Source organism: Siniperca chuatsi, linkage group LG11 (assembly GCF_020085105.1).
Source record: "Siniperca chuatsi isolate FFG_IHB_CAS linkage group LG11, ASM2008510v1, whole genome shotgun sequence".
NCBI classification, from domain to species: domain Eukaryota; kingdom Metazoa; phylum Chordata; class Actinopteri; order Centrarchiformes; family Sinipercidae; genus Siniperca; species Siniperca chuatsi.
In genome coordinates, this window is record NC_058052.1 from 9,620,151 (window position 1) to 9,647,504 (window position 27,354).

A 27,354-nucleotide genomic window follows, 5' to 3' on the forward strand; every position below is an offset into this window, starting at 1 on the left:
AGATTTCCTATCCTCTTATATGTTACTAAAAGACTCATGGTCCAAGACTTTATGCAAATGTCCAGTAGCCTAGTATTAACTGAGTGGTTAAGACATAAAATGATCACCTTATTTCCAGAAAAAGCTTGTCTTTATTCAAAAAGGTTGTCAGACATCATAACTGAAAGGAAAACTTACACAGTTACATATTTGCTAGATGCGTACAATACAATACTGCTACTCATCTGTTTCACTTGGCTAAGGGAAATAGTGTAGCCTTGATGTATATATTTTTTCTTTACATAGTGTAACCAGGGAGTTTGTTGGCCACTAGCTTAGAGATATGCTGATACTCCTTTCTGAAATCCAGAGAGCCTAGCTCATCCTCCAGTTCCTCTGCCTCCTGTGGTTCAAAGGAGGATATCGATTCTGCAGAAAATCCTGGAACTGGGCCGCTGTTCTTGGTTGACTTGCTCCATTGACTTTTTGATGATATGAAACTCTCTGCGCCAGAGCTCCTTTCCACTCTACTGCTCTCCGTCATCTGTTTCCTGGAGCATGTGGTTTGCAAGGAAACCAACCTGTCCCCGTCACCATCATCGGAGGAAAAGCTGAGGGCCGAGGCGTGGGTTCGAGGTCGGATGATGTGCGTACCCCTCAGAGCACGCTGTGGAGAGCTGGGGGCTTTGATGGGCACAGGGAGGACTGCTCTCGTCTGGAAACCTTCAGAGTCAGAGTTGCAGAAGTCGGGGTGGACAGGAGACTTGGGAGTCTTCGCTCTGGAGGGCTCAGGGCTACTCAAGGGGTCAGGAGAGTAGGCATCGCTGGGCTCAAGACTGTTAAAGTCATCAGCGTAGTCTGCCTCCTCGTTTCCTTCCCCGCTGGAGTCTGAAAATAAAGATTTTGGGCTGCTGTGTCTGCTGCTTCCTGAAGATTCAATTTTCTCTCTGTGCCTGACAGATTCAGACTGTGATTGATTTGATTCACTGTGATGCTCGTTCGTGTCTTTGTTTTGAGGAACATTGTCACTATCTACACTGGGGATGTGAATACATTTCAAGTCTCTTTCAGAAAGGGAAGGTTTTTCTGAAATTCTCAGAGAGTCTCTGTCTTGTTTACCATGAACTTTCCCTTGCAGGTTTTTCTGTTTTAGTGTGATTGTTTCTTGTAGTGCAGAGTTCACTGTGATGCTTTGTATCATTGTCTCAATATTTTCATTCAGACTGGGGCTCGGATTTAATAATGATTTCCTTTTGCTGGACTTCGTGATCTTAATACTTGACTTTGACTTTCCTTTACTTGGCTGTGTTTCACTCTGTATTAATTCCATGCATTCACGACGGTTTACTTTAAGAGGAGAAACTTGCTTCAGCCTTAGATTAAATGTTTTAGTTGTACCATATACAAGCTTCTTCCTAGGAGATGTACTGGAGCTTTTACGCTCAATCAAAGCCTCTTCTTGTTTATCTCTCACGCTTACAGATGCAGGCCTAACTACTGGTGTAGAGCAGTTTCTGGGGGAATGTAAATGTTTTAAATGGGAACTAGTCCCCCGTCTGGTTTTCTGCAACAATTTGGTTTGCGCATTTCGTGCTGTGTTTCCATGCCCAGCTGAAGTCTCTGTGGAAACAGGCCTGTAAATCCAAGCTAGACTGGGATGAATAGACAAGGACTGCTGTGGGTTCTGGTCATTCAACTGTGACAGCTCAACAAGAAGAGCATTTAGCAGAGGCAACTGTCGCAAGGCTTCCCCGAGGACATTTGGAGTCACCCCACTTGTTTCTTGGTTTCTTGACACTTTTACATCATGTTTTAGTCTCTGGTCCATCATTGGAGAACTTGTACCTTCACTTTTATTTTCAGCAGTCTCTTCCTCTGAGCGCGTGTCTTCAAACGTAAAAGCCTCTGAGTCTATATTCAGTAATTTGCAATCCCCTCCTTCATTTTTGCTATTTTCCTCAGAATTACTGTAGAAGAGATGTGGCGGACAAAATGTAGTTAAATCTTCTTCAGAACTACTTCTTTCAGTTTCTGTGAGTGTTTGAGGCATTTGGCTTCTTGTCTTCATGGCAACACAAACATCACTGTCCTGTTTAACCTCAGTTATCAAGGTATTCTCATTTGATGGTTTGTTGCTTTGGATGTTTCTGCTAACATCAGACTTGTCCAGTGTGGGTGAATAGACATTTCCACAGTCAAGACTCAATAATTCTGTAGATATGTTTTTCTCCATGATGCTCTCTTGTACATGCTGTCCTCCATGTACACTGGTGCTTTTAAGACCCCTCCTTTCTGTGATATGTGGCAGTAAACTAGCTCCCAGACTTAGCAGTTTATAAGTCAGAGAAACGGATCCAATTTTCTCCCCCGTGAGGTTGCATATACCAACAAGCCCCCTTTCACCATGAGACGAGGAAGTAGAAACGCTATGTTCAGTCACATCCTGCCTGATTCTGTCCATCATTTTAGCCAGTGAGATGAGTGAGGTCCCGACCAATTTGGGGATCTCCTCTTTCACATCCAACACCATAGCATAGAGAGGGGTGTTAGATAGATGGGTATGCAGTGAGTTTGGGTTCATTTTGAAGAGACAAGACTTGCCTCTGTTAAAGGCGTATTCTCCCCGTTGACCCTTTCCATGCTGTTCTTGTTGGTTAATGCCACTACTGCTCTTTTGAGGCTGATTAATGAGCAGCGTTGGAAAATCCAGCAGTCGTACTCCGAGAGCCAGTTCGTCGGAAACTTTACTTTCTTTCTCGATTCGGATATATTCCACCAAAAGCTCAAACGAAAACAGAGTCTCGAGATCATCGCCATTTCCTCGTCCTGACATCCTGAAAGCTGTGTGACCACAAAAAAAAACCCAACCAGCTAATTATTTCGCTGTTAGCTAATCCGCAAACTCGAGCTTTTAGCTTATCTCGGCTCCATGGAAACAAACAGCTGTCGCAAGTATATAGCGTCACACAATGCCCCGGGATACCTGGGAAATGTGGTTTCAGGGGTCCTTTAAGTATGTCACTGATTTAATTAAAATTGAATTAATCAATAATATTGCTATTTTTTTTATACTTTAAAAACAAACAAACAGAGGTATTGTTCGTATTTGTAATTTATGGACGTCTGTCTCCAAATTCAAACTAAGGAAAATAGAAAAAGAAAAAAACTAACAACTGCAGAATAACAAATTACCGGTAACTACAAGAAAACAAGACGCATTACAAGTACAGGGGTATGAAGATGATAATTTATTCAGGTACAGTTTGGGAGAGCATCTTTTCTGCAGTTCACCAGATGGTGCCACTGTAGGGCTTATTGGACTCGTAAACCAAAATAGTCTTTTGGTGAATGGCAACAAGGCCCCTGGACTTAGTTTAAAGAGCAGGCTCATTATTCGCCTTTAGCCTACCGTTAACATTAGTCTGTTATTCTCCCTTCGATATCAACCAACAAACCTATGATAATAATGTCTCAGAGTGGCCAGGAGTGAACAGCGGAGAGTTTCTACAAGCGTCTGGTGGGCGGAGTCTTTCTCTCTGCGTGTTGTCATCACGGAGATAGGTGCTGGATGGTATCGCTATGGTCTGTGCTACTTCAGTCTGGAGGCTGAGACTGACAGAGAGAGACGTGAGGCCAACTACCACGGCTTCAACTGGTTTTTACCATTTAAGGATAACTGACAACGTTAACAGTCTCGCAACCTGGACGGGACATCGCTCACATTTAAAGGTAAGACCCGAATGCATTTTTCTCCCTCCGAACCGACCAACAAAGTAAAAAGTAGGGCTGTAACGTTAGCTAAAAGTGAGGAGCGCTACACACTGTGAGAGTAGCGAAAGCCGTAGAAACTCAGTGGCATATGGATGGTGATAGTGAACACAAAGGGTAAAGTTACTTTCAGGCACCGAAGCAGATTATTAAATAACTATATGGTATGAGCTATGGTGCTGTTGGCAATACTTGATTCATGTTTGTTTTTTTCTTTAAGAGCATGCTAGCCTCTCATATGAACCTAATTCATTGCACAATGCATTCATATTCCTGAAGGCACACTATATTATATCACTCTGGTTTTTAAAATATTTTTTTACTGTTAATTGTATTACACGTTGACGTCATATTTTTGGTAATGGTGGTGGTGGTGTTTGTGAGTGTGCGCGCGCGCGCACGCATGCTGGGGTGTTACTGGACTGGATTTGCACAGACATATTTTTGAATGAATTTGTTTAGTGGAGTGCTTCCATGAAAACGGTGGGGGGCGATAAATGCATCATTGTCCGAATGGTCATCATGGATAATAAAGCCTTCTCATGCCCACTGTAGGTGAAGCCCACAGCTGTTACTGTTGTATTGTGTGCTTATGTTTACTTTTTGCAGCAGTGGGAGCTTGTCAGTATGTCCAGACAAAGAACAATTTCCCCTAAAATCAGAGTTGTTTGGATTCCCCATAAATAATTGCTGGCAGTCTCCTTGTACACAGCATGTGCAATCTTGCTTCATTACTGGCTGCTCTTGTGGCCTATTCAACATAAAATGTACTGTATACTCCACTGGGAGAGTAAACAAGTGAAATGTTATTTGTGTTCCAGCACCATATCCTTTGCTGTCTTCCTGCAGGAAGTTTAGCCTCCACAATAACTAGCTTCCCAATAATGGGAAACAAATAGGCCCATTCCTCTGCTGGTGGCTAGCTGCAGACACAACAACTAGGTGCTTGAGTGTAAATGTAAGTTTCCATTGTTTCATTTTCAGTGCTCTGGATTTCTGTCCTGCTGGCTTCACAGCTCCCATCTGAACAGATCAAGCATAAAGACTTCTCTGCGCCTGGAGCGTTAAAATCAATAAGACACCATTATTTTTCATAGGGTTTTATGTCTGGGAAAGATTAGTTTTCCGTGGGGCTGTGCTGAACCAAGTAGGCACAGGAGTGTTTTAAGATGGCTCCAGTATGTTCATGGCCTGGTATAACATTTAACATATTTTCCTTTAACACCAAAAATGTTTGGCTTAACTCCAGCTGACATAGGTCTGCACATCAGGGAGGAAATTTTTCAACTGACCACTCTCCTGAATGGGCATAAAGACATCTGTAGTGTTGTGTGAATAATTTGCTATTATTGTGCACAGAAGCGAAAAACAACCCCATTAATCTGCTAATTCTGCACGTCGTCATCCAAATATTTCTATTAGTTAACCCGTTTTACCAATCCAGTTTGGATTCATATGCCTTTCCTCATTATGTAGTTGCACCCAATATTTAACCTATATGATATTTAATTTAGAGTGTTTCATTCGATTCCTACTTTGTTGGATTTTCTGTTGGAAATTCTAGGTTTTTGTTACATTAAAGAAGGAAAGGCATGCTTTTTTCTCCAGATTGATGAAAGATAGATTCAAGACAAGATCTTCCCTAATGTAGATGAAAATGAGGCTGCCTAGGTACCACATCTCACCCAATGTCAGCAGCGCACTCGCAGAGGGAGACTATTCAGCAGCCATGATAATGACAGTGCCAGGGAAAGTCTTTCAATCTTAGTTTGAATAGAGATCTGTTGCATTCTGCCGTCAATAGGGTGCAGAGAGGGCCCTGTAGAAGAAATATGTTCTCATCTATTTCTGACAGTGCCTTATGCATGGTTAACCAGACAATGGGTAATTGAGCCAGATAGATATGTCTTTCAAAATAAAGTTATGTGCACAATGTGATCTCAGCTGAACAATAAGGCACCTGTCATGATTGGCAGAGGAATGGCTTCCTGTGACATGCCCACAGGCCATATCCAGTTGTTATCATTGCAGAGCTGGTCAGGATATCTTCTGGCCTAGTAGGCTTGGAGACGCCCCACTAGAGTTACAGCTGTTATGTTGTGATTGTGAAACAGAAATTGCCTGTAAAGATATTACTGTAACACGGAACTGTTTGGAGGCTTTCTTTAGGTTTGGGAAATTACTTAACAGTAGTGGCTGATTTCAGTCTTCTTGTTACACCACTCCCCCAGTGTTCCCAGTATTTGTCTCTGTTCCCACGGTGCTTTGCTACCGGTGTGCTGACTAGTCATGATTTGGAGAACAGTAGAAGGGAAACAAAATGCTAAAGGACTTAGGTTCAGACCACATTTGTTAGGGGTGATGCATTTCTCCTTATTGTACCATAGAAGCATGCCAAACCATGTGGCGCCCCCCTTTCCAGCAGATCCCACACCCCATGCATGTGACGGGGATCAGGAAACCTGGTCTGGTCTGTGCCGGCTGACCGGCTGGCTGGCCAGTCAGGAGTCACAATGGGCCTCCTAACCAAATCCTGTTGCTTCAAAACCAGCCAGCCAGCAGACAGGGGATCACATGCTGCCTGCTCCTGTTATGAGAGCCAGACTTTCTCTCTGTCTTTTTGTCAGCCTTTGTTTTGATTGCAGTCTGGATTTATGGAAGGATTTAAGCCCACTCATCACTGTCAGGGAAAGCACAGATGCCGTCATTAGGTTGATGTTTTTTTATGAATTGATCCCCTGTTCCACTAGGGGTCTGTTTGTGATGGATGTGGGTGGTTTACTGAGCAATGTTCAGTACCATCAATACTTCCCATTAGTTTGGGATAAAAACTAACAATAAACCATCCACATGATTCTCTGAAGAAGGTTGAAACATGGTTACCAAAGGATCTTGCGACTCTAACTGCTCCAAGGTCAGCGTGTTGGGTTGTGTTAGGGTCATTCATCATTTTTGTCTGCACTGCACACTTCTCATGTGCAATCAGTGTAATAGCATTAAGGCGGCATGTTTAACAGCTTGCTCAGACGCTGGCTATGTCAGCATGCATTCCAGCGAAACACAGGAAGACGCCAACAGCTCTTCACAGCACAATATTTCCACTCTTTATGTGATATGCATAAATGAGATGTTATGGCCTGTGGCTTGTTTCCTGAGGACATATGTGGATTGGTGCCCTCGTGTGCTGCTTTTGCGTGTTTATTTATTTGTGTCTAGTAGATGAATGTTAATCTGACCATACTGATGGTATATACTGTACAGTGGATTAGGTGCAGATGGATGCTGTGTTTGATGATGTAATGCCATTTAAGGCATAACCAAGGGATTTCTGCTTTGGATCCGTTGAACATTTTCATGCTTATCTTGTTCAGATGTACGTGGTAAATGATAATATCTATTTGTAAAATTGGCTAAAATAGCTACACTAGCCCATCCCTTGTGTCTTGTAAATGTTGTATCTGTTCTGCTCTTAATTCTCCCACCCTCTTGCCACTCATCCAGTGGCTTGCTGTCGTGCCAGGCACATTTGAGTGAAAAAGCACTTGCCATGGCTGGAGGGGAAGCTGCTGGATGGAGCAGATGGTATAGTGACAGAAGTCAAATGCGGATTGTGCCATTGCTGGTGAGGATGGAGTCAACCTCTGGTGACACACTGCTGAAGGACTGAGGAGGAGGTGGGATGTGGGGGCAGAGGGGAGAATAGGTTTTGAGCCATTACTGCTGGCTCATGCCTAGCTAGACCAATAATGGCAAAGATTAGACATCTGATAACTTCAGCTGGAGAAATGGATGACATACAGTATGCTTCCCTATTTTCACATTACAGCTGTTTTGAAGCCCTTCTGTTGCAGTGCAGAAGGTGAATGAGCAATGATATATTGTATTATCCACAAATTATATATTACTACTGTGTCACTGGTCATGAAAACAAAATCATATGAGCAGCTTAGACCAGCTTGACCCTTATTTTTTTATGATGACCTTTTGAAACCCCACATGATTTTCTAGACTAAGCCCCATCACACACACAGGACTGACAGATGGAGCTACATACTGTATGATCTTAACTGTATGGCAGTTGCTTACAGATGTAGCCCTGACAGTCAACACAGATGTAACTGTAAGAAATGTATCAGTCTGAAAGACTAACCATCATTGTCATAATTACGAAAGATTTTAAAAATGAAGATATTTGACCATTTACACGCCTCACCCCACTGGTTCTCCATACTGGGTCAAAATAATGGTGCATTTGTACCTGTGGCATAATCATTAAGTTAAATAGCAAAATGGAGTCAAACCACAACCTTCCGGCTTTAGACTAAATCCATTAGTCTTGTTCCTGGTGTGAACGCACAATAGTTGTATTTAGCCATTTATGATCCTTTTAAAGACAAAGTCTAACCAGTGGACAGCAGTGCACATAGCACTAGTCAGAGCTGTGAGCAGGGGAGGATCACTCTTTGTTTTCACCAGGCCAATCATTTAACTATGTCACTCCAAACAACATCATGTTCACGCATTATGGATTTGCAATAGTCAAGCATATAGGAAAATGTGTCTTGCCAAGATGAATTATGTCTGCACCTTCTGTTCCCTTGGGGACTCATTAGTGTCCGTATCAGGAATGTTGGAGAAAAGGCCAACGAAAGTTGCTGACCCTCCTTACATGTTTTGTCTACGTGTCTGTCACTGGGCCACAATGGAGAGAATGAGTGCTGGTCAGTCATTAACCCGATTGCCACAGAGTCCAAGGACTAGTCGTGACCCATGGGGTTAACTCAGCCTGTGTTCCCCCCAGCGGGCCCAGACAATCGGGACAGCTGACCTCTGTGGTCGCAGCCAGCCTCCAATGGGAGATAAGAAGGGATTTGGTTTAGTGCCGGTGCGCATACCTCCTTCCTACTGTAGCGAAAAAGAAAAGGCCTGTCTGAATAGGCAGACATGCCTGGGTGTGGGTGAGTCTAGACTGCATGCCATTATGGCCTCTGTAGACTTTCTCTCTCTGTGTCTCTGTCTATCTATTCATTCACTGAACACCACCTTGGAAAAGGTGTCAGGTATGGAACTTCAAAATGTCCAATATTAGATACAGAAAGAGGTGTAAAATAAATATATGAATAAATACAGGAAAATATGTAAATGAACCAACAAGTTCCCAACCTGCCCCCCTCAAACAATCACAATCCAATAAGAATGATAAAATAATGAATAAATATAGAGTTGAGTTTGATGGTTGGACAGGATGGATGGAATTATTTAACGCTTTATTGGTTGATTTATGTATTTTCCTGTATTCATAGAATTATTTATTTCACAATATCTATTTATGTAATATTAGCCATGTTGGAGTCCTCATAGGTACACTAACCTGGACCTGTAGTCATAAAATGTAGGCCAATACTGCATGAAGCCCCCTGTGCAAACATCTGCGCCCTTGACTGTCAAATCAACCCACGGTAAGGCAAGGAGCAAATAGCCATCGTATGAGCTGTTTTGACTTGTTTCTGATAGAGGTTGATTGTAATTAACAAGTCAAATGGAGCAGAGCCGTGACAGATGTGCCATAAAGTGCTCAGCTTCAGTGTGTTTGCGTGCATGTGTGTGAGCCATTGCTGCTGGAGCCAGTATCCTTCACTTAACCCCGCCAGTGCACTTCAGTGCTTCCACACTGTTGTTGAGCATGAGGTTATGTCGAAATTCAATTTAGCATTAATTCCTTAAGGTATAAAGAATATAAGGACCATAATAAAAGAAAAAAAGTGTTGAATTATACCGCTCTGTGCTGTTTGACAGGCTGCTTTGTGCTGTTGTGAGATGGCCTATTCTGCTTTGTGCACAGTACTGACGGGAATGGACAAGTTTTCTGGGTATCAGCCTTTTTACAGGAAGGAACTTTCTCCTAAACAGCCCATTATCAATTGTGAGAAAGTGTCTGTTTTTTGATGTCTCCTTTCATGTTGCGAGCTCACTGACATGAGACAAAGTCTAGTCATGGTCTGTAGTCTGTTATTGTGTTTTTAAAAGCGCTGACGAAACGTATTGGGAGGAAGACGTAATTCTTGTTTGTGTTTCCACTGATCCATAAATCAGATGATAATGATTTTAGTTTACTGAATATACATGGATTATACTGGGAATCCCAGAACTATAACAAAACTTTATTTTCAATGTGTATTTCAAAGTGATGTGATGCAATGTATTATTCGGATTGTGTTACTCTTGCATTTGACAGCAGCAGCAAGCTGTCAAAATCTTTTAAGTGTTGGCTAGAAGAAATCAGAGGCATTATAGCATTCTTCCAAGAAGCTTTTGTTTTCATTTTCTAGAGCTTCATTCGGTTGAAATAAACAGTATACTTTCTTTCAATATCCTTTAATATAGATATTGTCTCTGTAATTCAATTCAGATTGTACTTGTGAATTATGCACACCATTAAACCAGGACATTACTATGTAGCCTTTGTATCCACTTACTGAAGCACAAAAATGCCTGTACATGATGTTACCTTTGACCTATTCTATTCTTGTAACTTGCTGTTAGCAAAGATATAGTAGTCTTTGACTATTTTAGACAAGCCTGAGCTACTGGAGTTACTGGTGTGTATGGGAAATCACACACAAAGTGGAAGGGAAAGCTAAAGCAGAGAGGAGCTGAACTGTGCAGAGCTGGCAGTCGGCCTGGCCTTTCCTTGTACTCGAGGCTGCTGCAGCAGTGGTATGATGTGTTTAAGGAGCACCGGCCCAGTCAAGCAAATCTAATTTGAAGCTAGAGTAGTGTATTCCATCTCACTTTTTTTTTTTCTCTTTCTTTGCGACATCATTTTGACTAGCCTTCCTTTTATGCGATTTTTAAAGGCTGTTGACGGAGGATAATGATCTGGAGTGACAGTGGCCTGATTTTTTTTTTTTCTTTTCTTGTCTGTCAATGTGGAGGAGATCAACTGCTGCCCTCAAGTGTATTGAAGGTTTCTGTGGACGTTTGGAGGTTAGCCACAGGGGGTGGGACGCTGTGGGATCCAGAGCTAGAGGGGCAGCGCATTTGACACTGAGTGCTAGCCTTTATATGGGTTTACTGCCTTTAAAAGAAGAAGGAGCAACGGAAAAGGAGATTACATAACACAGTCAGGCAAACAGTGTCCCGGACACTATGTTAGGATCCTAACAAGAGGTCTCTGTACAAGTAATTCTTACAATGCCTAGCAGCTACAGTGTGTTCAGTCAGTGCTTACCTTCCCCAGGCTATGTTTACTGCAAACCCGTGGAACCTCTCTAAAATGTATACAGGACTGTAGGGCCACATACAGTTCAGCACTGAGCTGTGTGGGCTCGAGCCAAAACACAATGAACACACAACTGCTGGATACACAGCCAGGTGCTGTGTATCTGACCACAGGAGCAGCTGTGTAATTACACTGTTCTCATCTGTCTCAAGATAATCTGTTGTTTAGGTGGAGCACACAAACACCAAAGGTCAGAGGTCAAAGTAAGCTTCCAACTTGTTGACGTATTTACTTTGTAATATATTTACTTTAATATACTTATTGAAAGTTGAAAGTTAGTTCTTTTCTTTCCTCCACACTGCTTCCACAGTTTGCATGGCTGAAGTATTTGCCATGCACATACACATATACACACTTAACCAGATTTCTTCCAATCCCCTACCCCGATTAAGGAAACAGTTTCTCATTTACATGGCTCAAAAGAAATCAGGTTAAAGCAGAAAGCCAACAATAATCAGGTTAGTTAAGTAAACACACTGATTCTCATCAGGTCACACATTAAGATCCATTCTCTCAGGTGGTGACATTTGACTTTTCTGGGGAGTGTAAAGAGAGAAACAAGCGTAGGTTAATTGTTTCCTGCCATTTTGTTTAATTTTAGCTGAAAGGCAGTCTGAGTCTGGGGTCCCTGAGGAGACTTCTTGCTTTTCCCCAGTGCTTTGCGCTGTAGAATCAACAACATGCCCGTGGCTAGGTTTACAATGTAGAATATGATTGGTTTGCAGACATTTTCTTGCAATGGATGCTGAAAACTCTGCTTGATATGATTTTGCCCCAGGGAGTCCCATACTGGAAGACTGGGGTTGTTATTGATTTTAGTATTGAATATATTACTGTCTGTGCTTACTCAGGGATTATAGTAATGGTGAGAATTCAAATATTTCATATTTTGAGGTGGTATTTCAAGGTCATATGCAAACATATTATCAACAACTCCAACAAAGTGCTAAAGGACTCTTTGTCTTTTTTATTAACCAGGCAGATTGACTAAGATCTTATTTATAGCAACGGCCTGTGGGAGTCGTCTATCTTACCAAACCTTGCTGGATATAACACTGCATTTGCAATCTACCTAAATGAAAGCAAGACTTTCCTCTTGATTCCTCCCGGCTGGTGACCCTGAGTGCATGTTGTACAGCTGCCAGTGCCTGGTGCTTTCTCCAAAAGCTGCCATCTTGGTGACATTCTTCAGAGCCTGCTGCAGTTTAGAGATAAGGAAGTGAGGAATAAGGAAATCTGAGTTTATTTGGGATTCTGTTGTAAAGTCTGGCCAGCTCTGTGATTAAGGACAGACACCTTCCTGCGCACATTTTTCATCTTGTGCCTGATCTCTGCTTGAGTGAGGTGGAAGTACATTTAAAGATCTAACTCCAGCACTTTTTATGCCATTCTGAATTGCATAAATATTAATGCCAATGGACTTTCACCAGTGAGGTCTGCAGTATGCAATACAAGCATACTCCTTATGACTGTTAGGACGTTTGTTTTTCATCCCCGTTCTTTGTGCTCTCCCTCCCCCTTCATAAGAGCACCTCATCAGATCAGTGGCCTCAATCAGTTCTAAAGGTAAAAGGTCACTCGATCACTGGGGACCCTCATGCCAGGTCGGATCAGTGCACTTGGCTCCTGGTGGAAGGAATGAATTCATCCGCTCTTATCTCCCTGGACACTTTCCCCATTTAGCATTCAGCAAGGGGGATGGTGGTGTAAAGAGGTGGAACAAGCATAGAGAGAAAATGTGGAAGCACAAAAGAGTATTTGTATCCCTTCCTCCTCTCAACACACTTTTTAATGGTTAATGTACAGTGTGTGTGTGTGCGTGCGCGTGTGTACACACAGATATTTAGCAGGAGATGATGGTGACCAGTTGATATGGTTGGTAAGGTTTGGTATGTCATTAACATTGTTAATCTGTACATGGAGACAAAAGCATACTGTATGATTGTGAACATGAGGGTGTCTGTGCATCTAACACTGTGTGCATTTGTGTGCGTTGATTCATAGGTGTGTGTGTGGGTGGCTCTCAGTGGGAGGTTAGTCTTTGACACCCTTTTAGCTGCCACACCTCCCTTAAACACACCCACTGCATGCCATGCCAGCTGCAGCTGTTGTGCCTCAGTGCTAGAGATGTAGAAAATTCCTCTCACTCTGCAATTAGAGCTGCAGATTGCTGAATAGCGCACATTGCGATGTCCTAAAATTGCACTTGGTCCCCTTTCTACTCCCAAGAACACTGAGTAAATAGAAACTGATGAGAGGGAATGAATAAACTTGCCCCGTCTGCCTCCAAGTTGACAGATTGTGTTTTGTGCAAGCTGCTCCTTGTGATGTGCTGTTACCCCAGCTAAAGAAACCAAAGGGTGGAAAAAGGTCTCATTGATGGGGTGGGTTTCTCACGCCTGACTGAGAATGTTCGCTTTCCATCGAGTCAAGTGGTGCATTGTGATTCAACCAAAGAAATGCAAATATATAGAACAGATGTACTATTTCTTTTTTCCCATTTGTCGGCAGGAGTAATCCCTCACTCCAGCGGAGATTGTGTTGGGTGCACTCTGGGTGCAAGACTAAAGTGTTAACGAGGAAAAAGCCATGTCACCCTGGCACATGTGATGGCTGCCTGCCTTTCGGGGCCTTTTCTCAATAAGGCTAGATGCTCAGGATAGATAAATGGAGGCTTTTGTGGCCTTTGCTAGAGGGAGAACCACACAATGAAGGACACACACAGAGCAAGGTCTTTTCCAGAGAAAACAGCTAAAAGCAGCATTTCTACAGTCCCCCCTCCTTTTTCTCTTTCACTCCCTCCTCCACTTACTGTCTCTCACTCTTACTCACTTCCCAAATCTTTTCCTCCTCCGTGAGAACTGAACCTTGCTCCCATAATGTTTCCATAAACGGGTTGAGGGAATGGAAATAACTCAGACCATTTCCCATTGCCTCCCTCCATCCACTATCCCCCCCACTAGCAGTCTCTTTACAGGGCTGTGGACAATACTTAAGCACACTACCCTTAATGATGCACAGTGTTTTACACTGCTCTGAGCACTAGCAGAGTGCACATTTAAGGCATCTCACTCACCCTGAACACAGCAGCCTTAATATAGCTGTGCTACTGCTACTTCACAGGTATTACCAGGCCCCTCCACTAACAGGACTGCTTTGAACAGGATGGAGGTCAAATTGGCCTTCTGCCTGGGCTTTAAAGTACCACTGCACATCCTTTAATATGGCCAGGAGACACTGGCTCAGAATTACTAGTCATTGTACTCCTCTTCCTCCACTTTAACCTATCATCTCTTGTTATTCAGGTTTTCACCCTCCTTTCATTCTTCTTTTGTGTAATTTTTACCTTATAGTATAGCCATTATTTCTCGGTCCCTGTCTTTCCACTCTCTGTTTGTCTCTTCTCTTTTCTTCTCCTTTACCCTTTGTGACTTATGGCAAGTTGTTGTTTTAACTGTCACTATGTGGCTGTCTGTGGTTTTACATGTACATTTGCATGTTGGTTGTTGCCTACATCTGCAGGCCATTCTGCCAGGACTTGGCAATCTCTCATGTGGGTGGCTGCCCTGGGAACAGATGTTTTTGATGCCACTTGTAGGGGAAAAGCTTTGAAAGTGACTCCATAAAAGAGATGCCAGCTGCATGACAAACCAGGGCCGCCTAGTTCTCAGGAATTCTTTCGGAGCCATTTCTCTCTGAGCTCTGGAAACATGGCCTGTGGAGAATAAGAAGAGTTTTCACTTAATCAGACTGTTCCCTTTGGAGACCTTCATTAATTACAGGAGGAAGTTGCTGCACTGGAACATATGCTCCAGATGGCCACGGACTTTACTTTGGGAAAAAAAGCTTTTTCTTGTTGTTATTATTTTGGTATCTAGATCCAGTACAGTGTTCTGAATCTTTCTTTTTTCCCTTCTCAACTTTCCTTTTGCTTCCTGACTGCCTGCTCCCTCTGCACACATCCGTAGAGCAGCACCCCTGATCTGGCATCCAGTGCACTCTGCCCTGCCAAACTTCCAATGAAAAGCAGCTCTCTGGCCAGTGATTATTATTCACGTGCTAATTTTAGCCCCTGCAGTCGTCAGAAACCCTTATTATGTGCACTATGGATGAAGCACGTCATCTGTGCTGAGCCGGAACTATTGGTGTCTGCCAGCTTTTGCCAAAGTATAGTTTATAGGTTGTGGTGGCAATGCTGGTGCTCTGCCCCAGGGGTTTCTTACAGATCCTAATCATATGTTCATAGGTAATGAAAGTGCATGTGCAAAACTGCAAAATATAAACAAGACTTGGATAAGCACTTAATTACTGAAGACTTCTTCAATGTGCCAGTGGCGATGTTGTAGTGTTCAAAAATTAATCCATTAGTTTGCTCTGCAGTGTGATTACAGCAAGAGAAATTAAGTTTACTTTATCTGGTATGAACAGAGATAAAGTTGTTTGCACCCATGACGGAATGTTTTCAAAAGCACTGTGTTTTGAAACTCTGGTTCCCAAGCTTTCAGGCTTGCGATCCCTTGAAATGATGCAATGTCCACTGTCACCAGTTGCATAGTAACCATAGTAGTTTCCTTGTTTTTATTTAAATATAAACAGCAAAAATTAGAAGCACACATGTTTTTCAGCTTTCTTAATCTGTTAATTATCTTGTGACCCCTTGGTGGGTCCGGACCCTAATATTGACTGACATCATCTTGGTTCACCTTTTTATAGACTACTGATTTTGTCCACATTTTTTATAATGTTGCTTTGTATTGCTTGAAACAATGCGTCTGTCCCTGTACTCTCCAGATCACCACTTTGTGCTGCTCTCTGCTCCTCTCCTTTCCCTCCCTCAACTTTCTGTCTTTGTTCTGAAGAGAGGTCTGCTGTCACTCAAGGCTGTCATATGCAGAAAAAGTTGCCTAGCAACACCATAGAGGGATGCGAAGCCACTGTTTACTCTCCGCCCCCTCACCTCATGTGCCCACTACCCCCTTTCATTTTCACTCTCTTCCTCTGTTGTAGAGATGGGGTGGCATGGGAGAATAGTGGAGGCAGCTCAGCCTCCTGCTCTCTGATTAAAACAGACAACAGATACAGAACAAACTGAGAGGAGGAGAGACGGTGGAGAGAGAGATAAGAGGAAAGGGGTGGAAAGGGGAGAAGTGACATTCGGAGATGCTCTGTCTGCCTGTTGCCTGCCAGCTGATATTTCTCCCTTCCTCTCTGCTGAAGGAACGGGCCATTTCCCTAAACAGCTCCTCTCCCATTCTGCATAACTAAGGAGGAACTTGTCTTACCACAGCATGCCATTATCAGCAGGACTAAAAATACTGGAGAGCAAATGTATCACATGCCTGGCTATCGTCACACCCTCATAAGAGAGAGCTTAATCTAAGTGGATACAGGTGCCTCGGTCTTGGTGGATTATTAAATGTCCCCTGGTGGAAGCAATCAGACAAAAGCCCTTGTTCCTTACCACATTGTGCTGTTTTAACTTGTTTAGTACTGTAATTATGAAGCAAGCCTCAATGGTTTCCACACTACCATGCTGAGTTTGGTTGTCATTCCGGTTGACCGTAGAATTACAAGGTTGTTTTTCAGAAAGAATAGGCTCCACTACAGTAAAAATATAAAATATAATTGTGATTTAACACAAGGCTAGAATCTCTAGACTCTTGAGCATACCTGTATTTTGATCAGACCGTTTGTCCTATTTATCTTCTTACCCAATATGATGAAAAAATTGCACCAAAGTATTCTCTCTAGCATCTTCAGTAGAAAGTTCTACCCAATGCTAATGGCGAAAGGAATAGTTGGACATTTTGGGAAAAACACTTATTTGCTTTCTTGCAGAGTTAGATGAAAAGATAGATACCTTTCTTGTGTCTGTACAATAAATACGAAGCCACAGCCAGCAGCCAGTAAGCATAGCTTAGTATAAAACCTGGAAACATAGAAACATCTAGTCTGACACTGTCCAAAAGGTAAAACAAAAACTGCCTAGAACCTCTAAAGCCAGCCCGGCTTGGAAATACTCGGCATTAATCTTCTCACCTAACTCTTGGAAAGAAAGCAAATAAGCGTATTTTCCAAAATGTCTAACTATTCCTTTAAGCATGCAGGCTTTTAAATACACAGCTAATTTACACAGTCCAACTCAAGTATAAAGCTAAACCTTTCTCTAATCCAAAGCAGATATTTTTCAAAAGTCTTGTCATGACAGAGAAATCAACAGAAACTTTGTGTCTGGCTAAATATTCCCATTTTCTATGTAAATTCCTATGTGAATAACAACAATTTACACCTTGTGTCACAAGAAAAACAATCTTTTGTCACTAAAAGTACATTCTTTTTTGTTATATTTTAGCCTGTTTTATCATATTGAGTTAGATGACCATTGGACAAGTCCCCAAAAGTCAGTATATTTCTTTAAATCAGTCAAAACTCTGCACAGCATTTGAAAAGATTTCTTTTTGTGTGTGTGTGAAATGTAGGTCATTCTGCATGTGTATCCGTTTGTTTAATGACTACCCTTGGTATGTAAATTACCCATCAGACCCGGTCGTCCACGTGCAAATGAGCAGTGTTTGTGGGATTGTGTGTTTCTCCACAGGCCCTGCTGCACATGTGTGTAGGCTGATGAATAGTTTGTCTGTTTGCTGGGATGCAGTGACAAGAACTCTTAAGTGTTACCTCCTGGGGCTTCCCACTCTTCAAATAAAACTCTTTCCTTCCCCTCAACTCAAATCAAATCAAAGCTGAGAACCTGCCTGTAGAGGTTAGATCAAAGCAGAATGTGGCACAAAGACCTGTACTTGCTGCCATTCATTCAGCTTGATTAAAGTCTGTCATTTCCTGCTATTAACATGCTCCTACCTCCAACCAGAAACAGACAGAGCAAAGCAGTCATCAGGAAGTGGTTAGAATGACACTGTTTTTGTGTTTTTCCAATTAAGCTCCCTGTAACTCAATTATGTTGCACTATACAAGAGGAGAAATATATCATCAAAACTCTATTACCTCGCAGAGTTGTTCTTTATTTAGCCTTTATGTGTCCAAGGAGGGTTGACTCAAATAACTGGCTTCACATAAACATACTCGCACAGATTCATACCTACTTATTGCAAAGCACAAGTGCTGTTTTTTAACGTTGGCCATCGAGCAGCTCCTCTGCAGTAGTTAAAAGTGCCTTGCTCAGAGGTGCCGCAGTGGTTGTTAAGAAGGGTTTTATTGGTGTCCACACCCACATTTCACCTACTGGTTCACACATTTCAACCATAAACCCTTATAGTCACAAGTTTGCTTGACTAACTCCATGTTAGGGCTATGACACGCCAAGCTGACCTCAAACATCAACAAACAACAACTGATCAAACACTTAATGTCAGCTGACTTTGCCTAATGTTGAATTAGAACTCCACAAGGACAACCGCTTACAGCCAGCTGACCTGCGCATGCATAAGAGGAAATCACTACTCAGAAGTCTGCATGTGTAATCCAAAAAAGTACACGGCCCTAGTCTTACTAAATGTTTGAAAAATGAACTGAGAATATGTCTGCAAAAAAGTTTAAACTAGGACAGTAAAGTTTGAGCACTCTGTGTCTGGCCTCGACTGTTCAGCCTAGCAAGTTGTTGTTTTCACCAATTTCGTATGGGTTCTCATGTTTTGTTTATTTTGCTTTTGCCTCTTCTTCTCTTCTACAAGCAAAAGACCAGACACAATGGCAGTGCAATGTAAAGCAAACCTTTACAGTTGCCAGTGCAACTTTTAAATAGGCCACTTATTATTTCCGGCCATGCAGGCACAGAACGTACATGAATGTTAGCAGTCAACTTGCTGTCAGCTGTAGTCTTCGATGCATTGCCTCACATCTTCTGATAAAAGCTGCAGTCAGTCTTTGTTGGTGCTAGTCCTTTGGCTTGGTGTGTGCAGGCCCTTAAACCCACAGCTGTTTGCAGTGAAGCACTGAAGAGTAGTGCCCTGCAGAGATTAACTCTTTTTTTTTTTTTTTTTTTTTTCTCTTCCTTGCTCTTTGGACCATCACACCCTCTCCCCTCCCTACGTCCCTCCTGTCTGCTGCTCTGGCCTCTCCTGAAGGTAAAAATATGCAGGATCAGCATGTGGCTAGAGGGATTATCAGTTTTGAAAGAAGGGCGATTCCCCTCTCTGGTCGTGTCTTTCTCCACTTATCTTAGTGTGTTTAAGGTGGTCATGGTTGCTGGCTTTGTTTGTCAGACAGACCTTTGTACCAGGCTGCAGTTCATAGGACAGGGAATTGATAAGTGGATTCCTCCATCTCCCGCTGCTCCAAATGTCAGCCATTGCAAGAACTTGGAAGGTCACAGGCTTGACCTGGGCATCTTCGCCCGGGAACAATAGCTTTTCCCCCCTCTTTTTCCTTGTCCTTCCTGTCAGCCAGAGAAGTTCTGAATGTCACGGTACACCCCCTCCCCCCAACCACCAACACCCAGCAGTCTTTCCCTCCACCCAGCAGCCACCTACTTTCTTTTACATATGCTAATGTTGCAGTCTCATTCATTCTGTTGGTTGCTTTGTCACAGGGGGAGGGAGCGGGTCGTGTGCATTAAGGGGCAGCTGTATGCATTTAGCTAAATTGACTCCCCAATGGCTCCCAGACTCGTCCTTATTTTACTCTTTCCTTCTTTTTCTTCTATCTTTCTCTATTTTCTCCCTGAACTAGTTATTGGATAAAGGAGCAGAAGGAAGAGTTGCTGTTGTTTTTTTTAGAGGCTTTCTGCTGTGAAGTGTGGCGGCTTTCTCTCAACAAGTGTCTGATGGATTTAATGCAGCTGGATAGCATTTCCACAGTGAGCTCATTACCACAGTGGCTCACAGGTCTTTGTGTCTTAAGATTTATGGCTCTGATGAAAAAGGACTCTCTTAATCAGGTAAACATGGCAAATGTTGATATCCAATGTTGTTTGCATGTAAGGGCCTCAAAGGAAAAATGTAAAGGCTAGATAATGCATATTGACCTCAGTTTTACTGACATTTATGTGCAGAATAAGCATTCATTAAAGCGAGGAAAGTCTTGTTTTTAGACAAAGGTATGTTTGAGTGGTCTAGCCTGTGGTGTGCATCAGAGCAGGAAATTGTGAGTGTGTGTCTCTGGCAGACACAGCACAGAAAGTTATTGCGAGGTGAATAAATGAGTGATTCATCTGTGTATCTGTGCTTACTCCTTTCCTCCCTACAGTTATGTTCCCCTTGCCTCCCCTGGTTGACTAAACCTTATTCTGTGTCAGCTGTGGAGCTTCCAGCTGCTGCTCAGAAGTCCAAATCATCTCTCTTACACCAGATTACTGTCAGCAACGCTAGGCCAAGTGTGAAAAACAAACTTTGAAAAGAAATAAGTACCGCTGAAGTGAGTTAGGGAGGGACAGATGCTCCATGGCATGGATGCGTTCTGTGGTCGCTCTGCTGGTCAGCATGTCTAAACGCTGCTCCCTGAATGTGTGTGCATTAGTGTGTCAGTTCTCAATCTTAAGTGTCACAGCTTACCTACTTCCCTCCTCTGCTCAGTGATAATGTGACAATGTGGACTCTGACTGACCTCAGCAGAGGAGCAGAAGCATGGATGTTCTCAGAGCTTTTGATCTGAAGTCCTAACAACTCTTTTAACAGCTTCCCTTTTACGAGATGAGAGTGCTCTTCTCACCATTTCTCTCCTCTGTTTTCTTTCTCTCCTTTCCCTGAGAGAGTGCACTCCGCTGACAGGCTGCCATTGGTATGGAGGTAGCAGGGTAAGCAGCAGGCTGCTGGGAAGTGGCAGAGGGTGTGATGTGTGCTGATGGAAATAGGTGGTGGTTTATTCTGGTGGCCTGCTGGGCCACATCAACCCTGCACATCCCTTTCTGTCTCACCATAGCAGTGAAGTCCGGCGTGGCTAGGCCAAGTTCGGGGGACAGATGGTCCCTTTTGGAGAAGGGCCACAGCACAGTGCTCTCTGTTCATGGGGCTCCACTGGAGCAGCCAAGAACAAACACGGTCTCCTTCTGTTGGGAACATACAGGAGCTTCAGTCTGCGCGACCTCAATAGACTCTGGGAGTGACAACTAAAACTGAATGTGTATCTTGTAAGGTTGTCACGATACCAGAATAAACTTTGAAACAGTACTAGTATAAAACAACGATACTCTATATCTCTTTTGATACCACTGCAAAAAAAAGTCCTAGACACACAAACACAACCTGCACACAGTGCTGGTACAAAAAAAGTCAATGAATACACATTGAGGACCGGTTGATTTTCTTCCCCCGTTGTTTCATCTGGGCAGCCTTATGTTGAAAATCTGACTGTAGATCTGTGTTTTGTTTATAGCTTCAGCACTTTCGCTACTATCGAATGTATAATTAACGGAGATTGTATCATGTTAAACACGTGGTACAGATACTTTTGACAACCTTAGCATCTTGGGTGTAATACTAATGCTGGTTGTTACATAATGTTAACTGACATACAATTAAGTGCTTTGTGATAGCACTGCTAGTCACATTTCTAATAACACCATTAGTCATATTAGTCGGTATTAATTAATTAAAGGGACACTATAAATTATCCTTAGCCAAGTTTACGCCATCGCTTGAATCTTTTAACTTAGTGCTTTGTGGGTCTCTGTTGGCCGCAGTGGTTGTTCTTTATTCTCATGTGTATAAACAGGGGAAATCTGTTGTCCTGTCTATTTTAATTCTCAGATCACCCTGAAACAACTAAAGGACAATGGCAGTATGCTGCCTGGCAGGCGCTGGGCAGATAGCCAGCTGGCAGGGCAACAGGGTAGGAGACTCCCATTTTCAGTGGAGCCAGGAGGAGGCCTGCCTCTCTCCCGCGCTACCTACAACCAGCACTACCATTATTGTGCTGTTTTTATATGAGGCTCAAGAACAGGGGCGCTTTTCTTTTCAAAACACAACTTTGCCCCATAGTTCAGCTCTACACCTTGTCAATGTGATTATTTGAAGCAACCATCAGTGCTGTGACTGTGGTTAACCTCACACTTGATAGATTGTTGTTAGTAATTATGTTAATCTTGGCATGTAATGGTCGTCATTCCAGAACTGCAGTGGTAAATTTATTTTATCAACGGCTGTCATCTTAATGCATTATATGGCATTGGAATTTAGAAACAGTAAAACTGATGCACAAGGTGTATTTTATGTTTGCACTAGAAAAACTGTTACAAATGACTTGATGAATGAAGTATCAACTTTGTTGCAACCAACTAATAAGAGTCAGGTCTCTTAAATCACTTTAAGGACATCTGTTGTGGATATTTATTGAGCATATAGCATGCCAAAATTTGGTGAACCCTTTACATGTATTGCTTCAAAACACACTGTGGTGCTTCACAATACAATCACTCAATTGATGTTTCCAGAGAAACAGAGATGAAAGATATGTGCATTCATGTTATGTAGATCCGTATACACATAATTAGATTTTCTTTGACTCTCCCTTCTTCTGGTTCCTTGGCTTCTATACACAATCATGGTGTTTCAAACCACTCTCTTCTGGCAGACCCCTTTTTCTTTGTGTGTAACAGGGCATATGGTAGATATTATGAGATTTGAATGTGTGCAGGAAATGAAAAGAATTTACCATTTGCAGATTTTGTTGGGTAAATACTTACTGTTCTCTGAACCAAGTGAAATGGAGTCAGATCATGGGTTACCCCTATGCTTTAGACATTCCAGATGGAGCTACTGCTAGCACGAAGCAGAGCAGACTCAGGGGTGCACTGGAGTAGGAAAACAGACTCATGTCAGTGTAAGCTGCCTCCATGATAAGACAACAGCTAGAAATAACCACCAGTCCAAGCCATAAAGTCCACGGCAAAGCAAAGAGCTATCTTTTGTTTAATTTTACACATGAGAACACAACTGTTGACAGATGAGGTGTGGTGAGATGACTATTGGAGGGCAGTAACCTTGTGTAAGCTCTGTAACCACAGGAGCAGATATCAGACAGTGCAGCTCAGAACATAGCTATATCTCTGTAGCCTCTTTTATTCCAGCTGTTGTCTGTCTTATATCTGTGGAAAGCTGTTCAGTTTTCCTAGGTTGTTATGGAAGTATTGAAGTCTTATTCTGGTATGAAGCAACTTCCTTTTTGTTGAGATTCCTGTCTAGTCTGCTCAATCCAGAAGTGAAACAGTTGAAAGGATTTTTAGTTGAGTTTTATATAGATCAAAATGTAGACAGTCTCTTTTGAAGTAGCGCCCATGCCAGAGGTTAGACTCCTTCAGACAATGCAGTGCTTTTTTTGATAGAGGCTGTGTTCGCCATAAAGCTGTGCACCTGGGGCACTGACTGGGCATTAGTAAATCTGGGCATTTCCCATAGTGCATTGTGAGGCCTGACGCTGGGGGATTGACGAGACGGTGAGGGTATATGTTTACTCTGTGCTGTCTGACCTCCTTTTTTATCTCTTCTACTGATTGTTCTTCTGCTGTTGGTCAACTCGGGTTTGTGTGCGCTGAGATGTAAACAAAAAGCCTCTAATCGTCTCCCGCTCCTGCAGCGACTGCCTCTGTTCAGCCCCTTTCTCTTTACGCAAGCACACACTCACATAGTATTTTCTGTATTCTCTTTGTCTCCTCTGCTGTTGTCATGCCCATCATCATGTTGGTATGAGCTCACCGTGTGTGTTTGCTTTGGGGCGCATGTTTCTTAATAATCTGTTGATTATATTACTTCCAAACTAGGTAAATTGACCAGATTTCACACCAGATGAATAATTTCCATGCAACATTGAAAGAAATCCATCCTATGAATATGTTCCATGAATACACAAGGATCTACTAAGACTACTCACTTACTAAAACTAGTAAAAAGCAGCTGGTCCTTGGCTGTACTTTACAGCATTTTTAGTATTTACAGAAACTTGCAATTATCTTAATTGGGCCTGAATCATGACCCAAATATAAATACAGAATATGTCAAACATTTGAAACCCTTCTAATGCAAGTAATGAATTAAGTGGCATTAAGTTTACTTTCTTGGTGTTTATTGCTTTTTAAATGTGATACATTGCCTTTTGAACAGGATAATCGGAATCAGAATCAGAAATACTTCTCTACTACTTTCGTTACAGCTGCTCACTATCACATCAATGCACACAGGAATAGAAGTACTAATAGAATAGAAATAATAAAATAGTCCGCAACAAGACAATTATTTCTAGTAAGAAATAAGAGATGTGCAAATCAAAATATAATACACTGTAATACAGGTAAGATAAATTAAGTACAAAAGTGGATATAAAGTATAAAGCTAAAATAAGTGTAAAGTACAAAAGTGGATTTACAGGTTGATAAGTATAGTATAGTATAATGCAATGTAATAATATAAGTAATAAGTAATAGTGCAGTAATGAGTACTGTCAAGTTAAGTGTAGCAGATTAACCAGATTATTAGACAGTGGATATTGCACAGCAGTAATAGAAGTATGAATAAATATCAATAAACAGGGAATATTATACTGAAAACAGAGTATATTGCACCGGAGTATTAAACAGAGAATATTGCACAATATTTCAAGTATTGCAGTGATGTTAATGATCCAATGTCCAGTTTTGCGACTTAGGGTCATATAGACTGACACTTAGAGGGAGGAGAGAAGAGTTTGATGGCCACAAGCAGGAATGACTTCCTGTGGCGCTCTGTGGTGCATTTTGGGGGGATGAGTCTTCCGCTGAAGGAACTCCTTTGTTTGACCAGCAGGCCTTACGGATCAGTTTGTTGAGTCTGTTAGAGTCCACTACCCTCAGCCTGCTGCCCCAGCATGCAACAGCATACAGGATAGCACTGGCCACCAAAGACTCATAAAACATCCTCAGCATTGTCCGGCAGATGTTGAAGGACCTCAGCCTAAATAGAAGATTTTTTATGAAAATGGTCACTCATTTTGGCACATCATAAAAGCAGCTGCCTTTTCCCTTCCCCTCCTAATTTGTTATTCTCTGTTGTTAGAAAAGAGTAATCTCTCCATTGTTGTCTGCTTTTTGTTTTTATAAAGCAGTACCCAGACCGATTCTAAATAATCTTGTCCCTCCTGTAACATAAGCTGTAACTTGAAGCTGCAGCTGGAGCTTGTGCATCTGTTCATTTCAACTTTCACCATCAGGATTTCTGGCGTTGTGTCTCTGCGACTTGCAAATTCCTCCCTTGTGTGTGGAGGGACAGACCTCCAGTCACACCCAGAGCTGTATTCAACAGCCTTTCAGCACATGCCAAATTTGATTTCAAATTGAGTTTACTGGACCTCATAATGATATAGAAATAGAGTGATGTGAAGGAGAGGGTGGGATACAGGGGGAGTAGTGGGCTAATGGTGGATGGATTTGACTGTCTGTTTGGTTACTGACAGTCCCTATATCCCCTCTAATGGATGATGCTGTCAAATTGCCACCCATCACTAGTGAAGTATTATTTTTAATTCTGCTTAAGCTTATTATTTATGCAACCCCATTTAACCTAAATAAATCTTAGTAGCCTATATGTGGTTGTTAAATTCTCATCCATGTGAATATGTTTAAAGGATAACTAGGCTGTATATTGTTTGCTGTTAGTTTCCACATATCAGTCTCGATAAGGCAGCTGGCTGGAACTCATTTCATTGGTTTCCTTACCTCCCACTGAGGGTGTGACCCTCCATTCACACTGGCCATTAAAATCTCAGCATTACTCCCTGCAGGCAATATTGGCACATCAGGGTGTTCGGTTGGTGGTCTGACCACAATAAGAGAGGGTGGAGTTAGATGATTGGGTTTTTACCAGCTCAGATATAGTGAGTTATTGCTGTGTACAGGAAGGGGTGAGTTTGGCCATTAATGGCAGGGCTTTAGCATCAGTGCTAATTTGAGTGTCAGCTGGTGGGAGAGTCTACCCTGTTGTGAGGTTGAATTGTGGGAGCAGCAGATGAAAGAGGAAGAAGTTGAATGGTGCATTTGGTTTTCTTTGATCCATACTTTCATAGCCTCAGTCGGCGTGAGCAGTGGTGCACACACACAGTCTCACACACCAGTGTCCTTTCTGGTTATGGAGGCACTTGGGGAAGATGGTATGCCTGGTTTCTCAGGCCCCAGTAATGAACTCTCAAGGATAACATCGCCCAATTAATTGGTTCTGTGGTTTAATTGCACAAATCTCTTTGAGCAAGGTTTGGCAAAACTCCCATTCTTTTCTTTTTTTTTTCTTCCCGCTCCACCACTTTTACTTCTCTTCTAAAACTCACATTCTCCTTTGCTTTAACTCAGTTAAGATAAAGAATCGCTCCAGTGAAGCAGAAACACAAGTGTTTTCATCAGATTGGAGATGCCTTGTCTGGTTTCAGTCATACACCCCTCCATACCCCTCCTTCTCTAACTGCAAGTGTGATGAATTTAATATCTATAATGCCCAAAACCATCATGTACACCCCTTCCAGTCCCACCGCAAGGTTGGAACAGCTGCTCACAATAGAGGATTGAAAACAGAGCTCCCACGTTGTTTTAAATCAACTCCTCGGAGGGCGAAATACTAACAGTGTGCAGCGCAAATCTGATCGTATTTGAGTGTGATGTGACATGGAATGTGATTCATTGTTTTTATTGTGAGTTTATTGAGGAATCAAATGGCAGGCAGTGAAGCATAAGCAATGTGCCTCAGGTTTGTTTGGTTTCCGCTTGGATTTTTTCCTTCCTCCGTGTTAATGATGAACACAGTGTGACACATCCAAATGTCTGACTGGCTGCAGCCTGTCACGATAAAACAGTAGATGGCAGGTAACAAAGAACTAAAATAAATGGGATTGTCAATGGACTGAGAAGGACTTGTAATTTGCTTCACATAGTAATGCTGCCTTACTCACTATATGATGAAGTCCATGAGCTGGAAAATTGATATAATCATCTTGGCCTCTAACCTACATTGCACCCTTATTTGGCTGCGGCAGGAGAGGATGACTGCATCAAGGCTTGGCCTCAGCTCTGGAGGTCGAGGAGTCTTGGGGACGAGGCCAGCTACTACTTCCTGCTTGCCGAGAACAGAGGAGCATTAATATGGCTCAATTACACCAGGGTTTATTAAAGATAATTGGCCATAATCACAGGTCTGTGTTCACCCCAGGGCTCAGAGTGGCCCAGCAGCTTGGTAGGGGTTAAATAAACATATTTGACTTTGACCTGAGGTGCAGTATGCTGGACATTGTGGAGGATGCCATATTTTAGAGGAATGTGAATGCTTAAATACAATTGCCCCATTTGAGGGACATGTGCCTTCTTTTACCTACAAGATGCTCTTGCTTCAGCTTTACCAGTTTACTGAATAATATGATAA

At 42.4% G+C, this 27,354-nt stretch overlaps 2 protein-coding genes across 7 annotated transcripts in view; one reads left to right on the forward strand and one right to left on the reverse strand.

Moving 5' to 3' along the window:
• Window positions 1-111: 111 nt before the first annotated feature.
• On the reverse strand, window positions 112-2,956 carry map10 (microtubule associated protein 10). Its single transcript, XM_044214866.1, has one exon. The coding sequence runs from the start codon at window positions 2,810-2,812 to the stop codon at window positions 278-280; it is 2,535 nt and encodes an 844-aa protein (XP_044070801.1). The 5' UTR covers window positions 2,813-2,956; the 3' UTR covers window positions 112-277.
• A 556-nt stretch (window positions 2,957-3,512) lies between these two features.
• Window positions 3,513-27,354, forward strand: part of LOC122884658 (signal-induced proliferation-associated 1-like protein 2) — an 88,666-nt gene continuing 64,824 nt past the window's right edge. For 2 of the 6 annotated variants that reach the window (XM_044214865.1, XM_044214864.1), the window contains exon 1: window positions 3,513-3,708. The gene's annotated coding sequence lies outside the window, so the exon portion shown is untranslated. Of the gene's footprint in view, window positions 3,709-19,638; window positions 19,926-27,354 lie in introns of those variants that run through there. The other 4 variants (XM_044214863.1, XM_044214860.1, XM_044214862.1 and 1 more) reach the window with 4 other exon arrangements.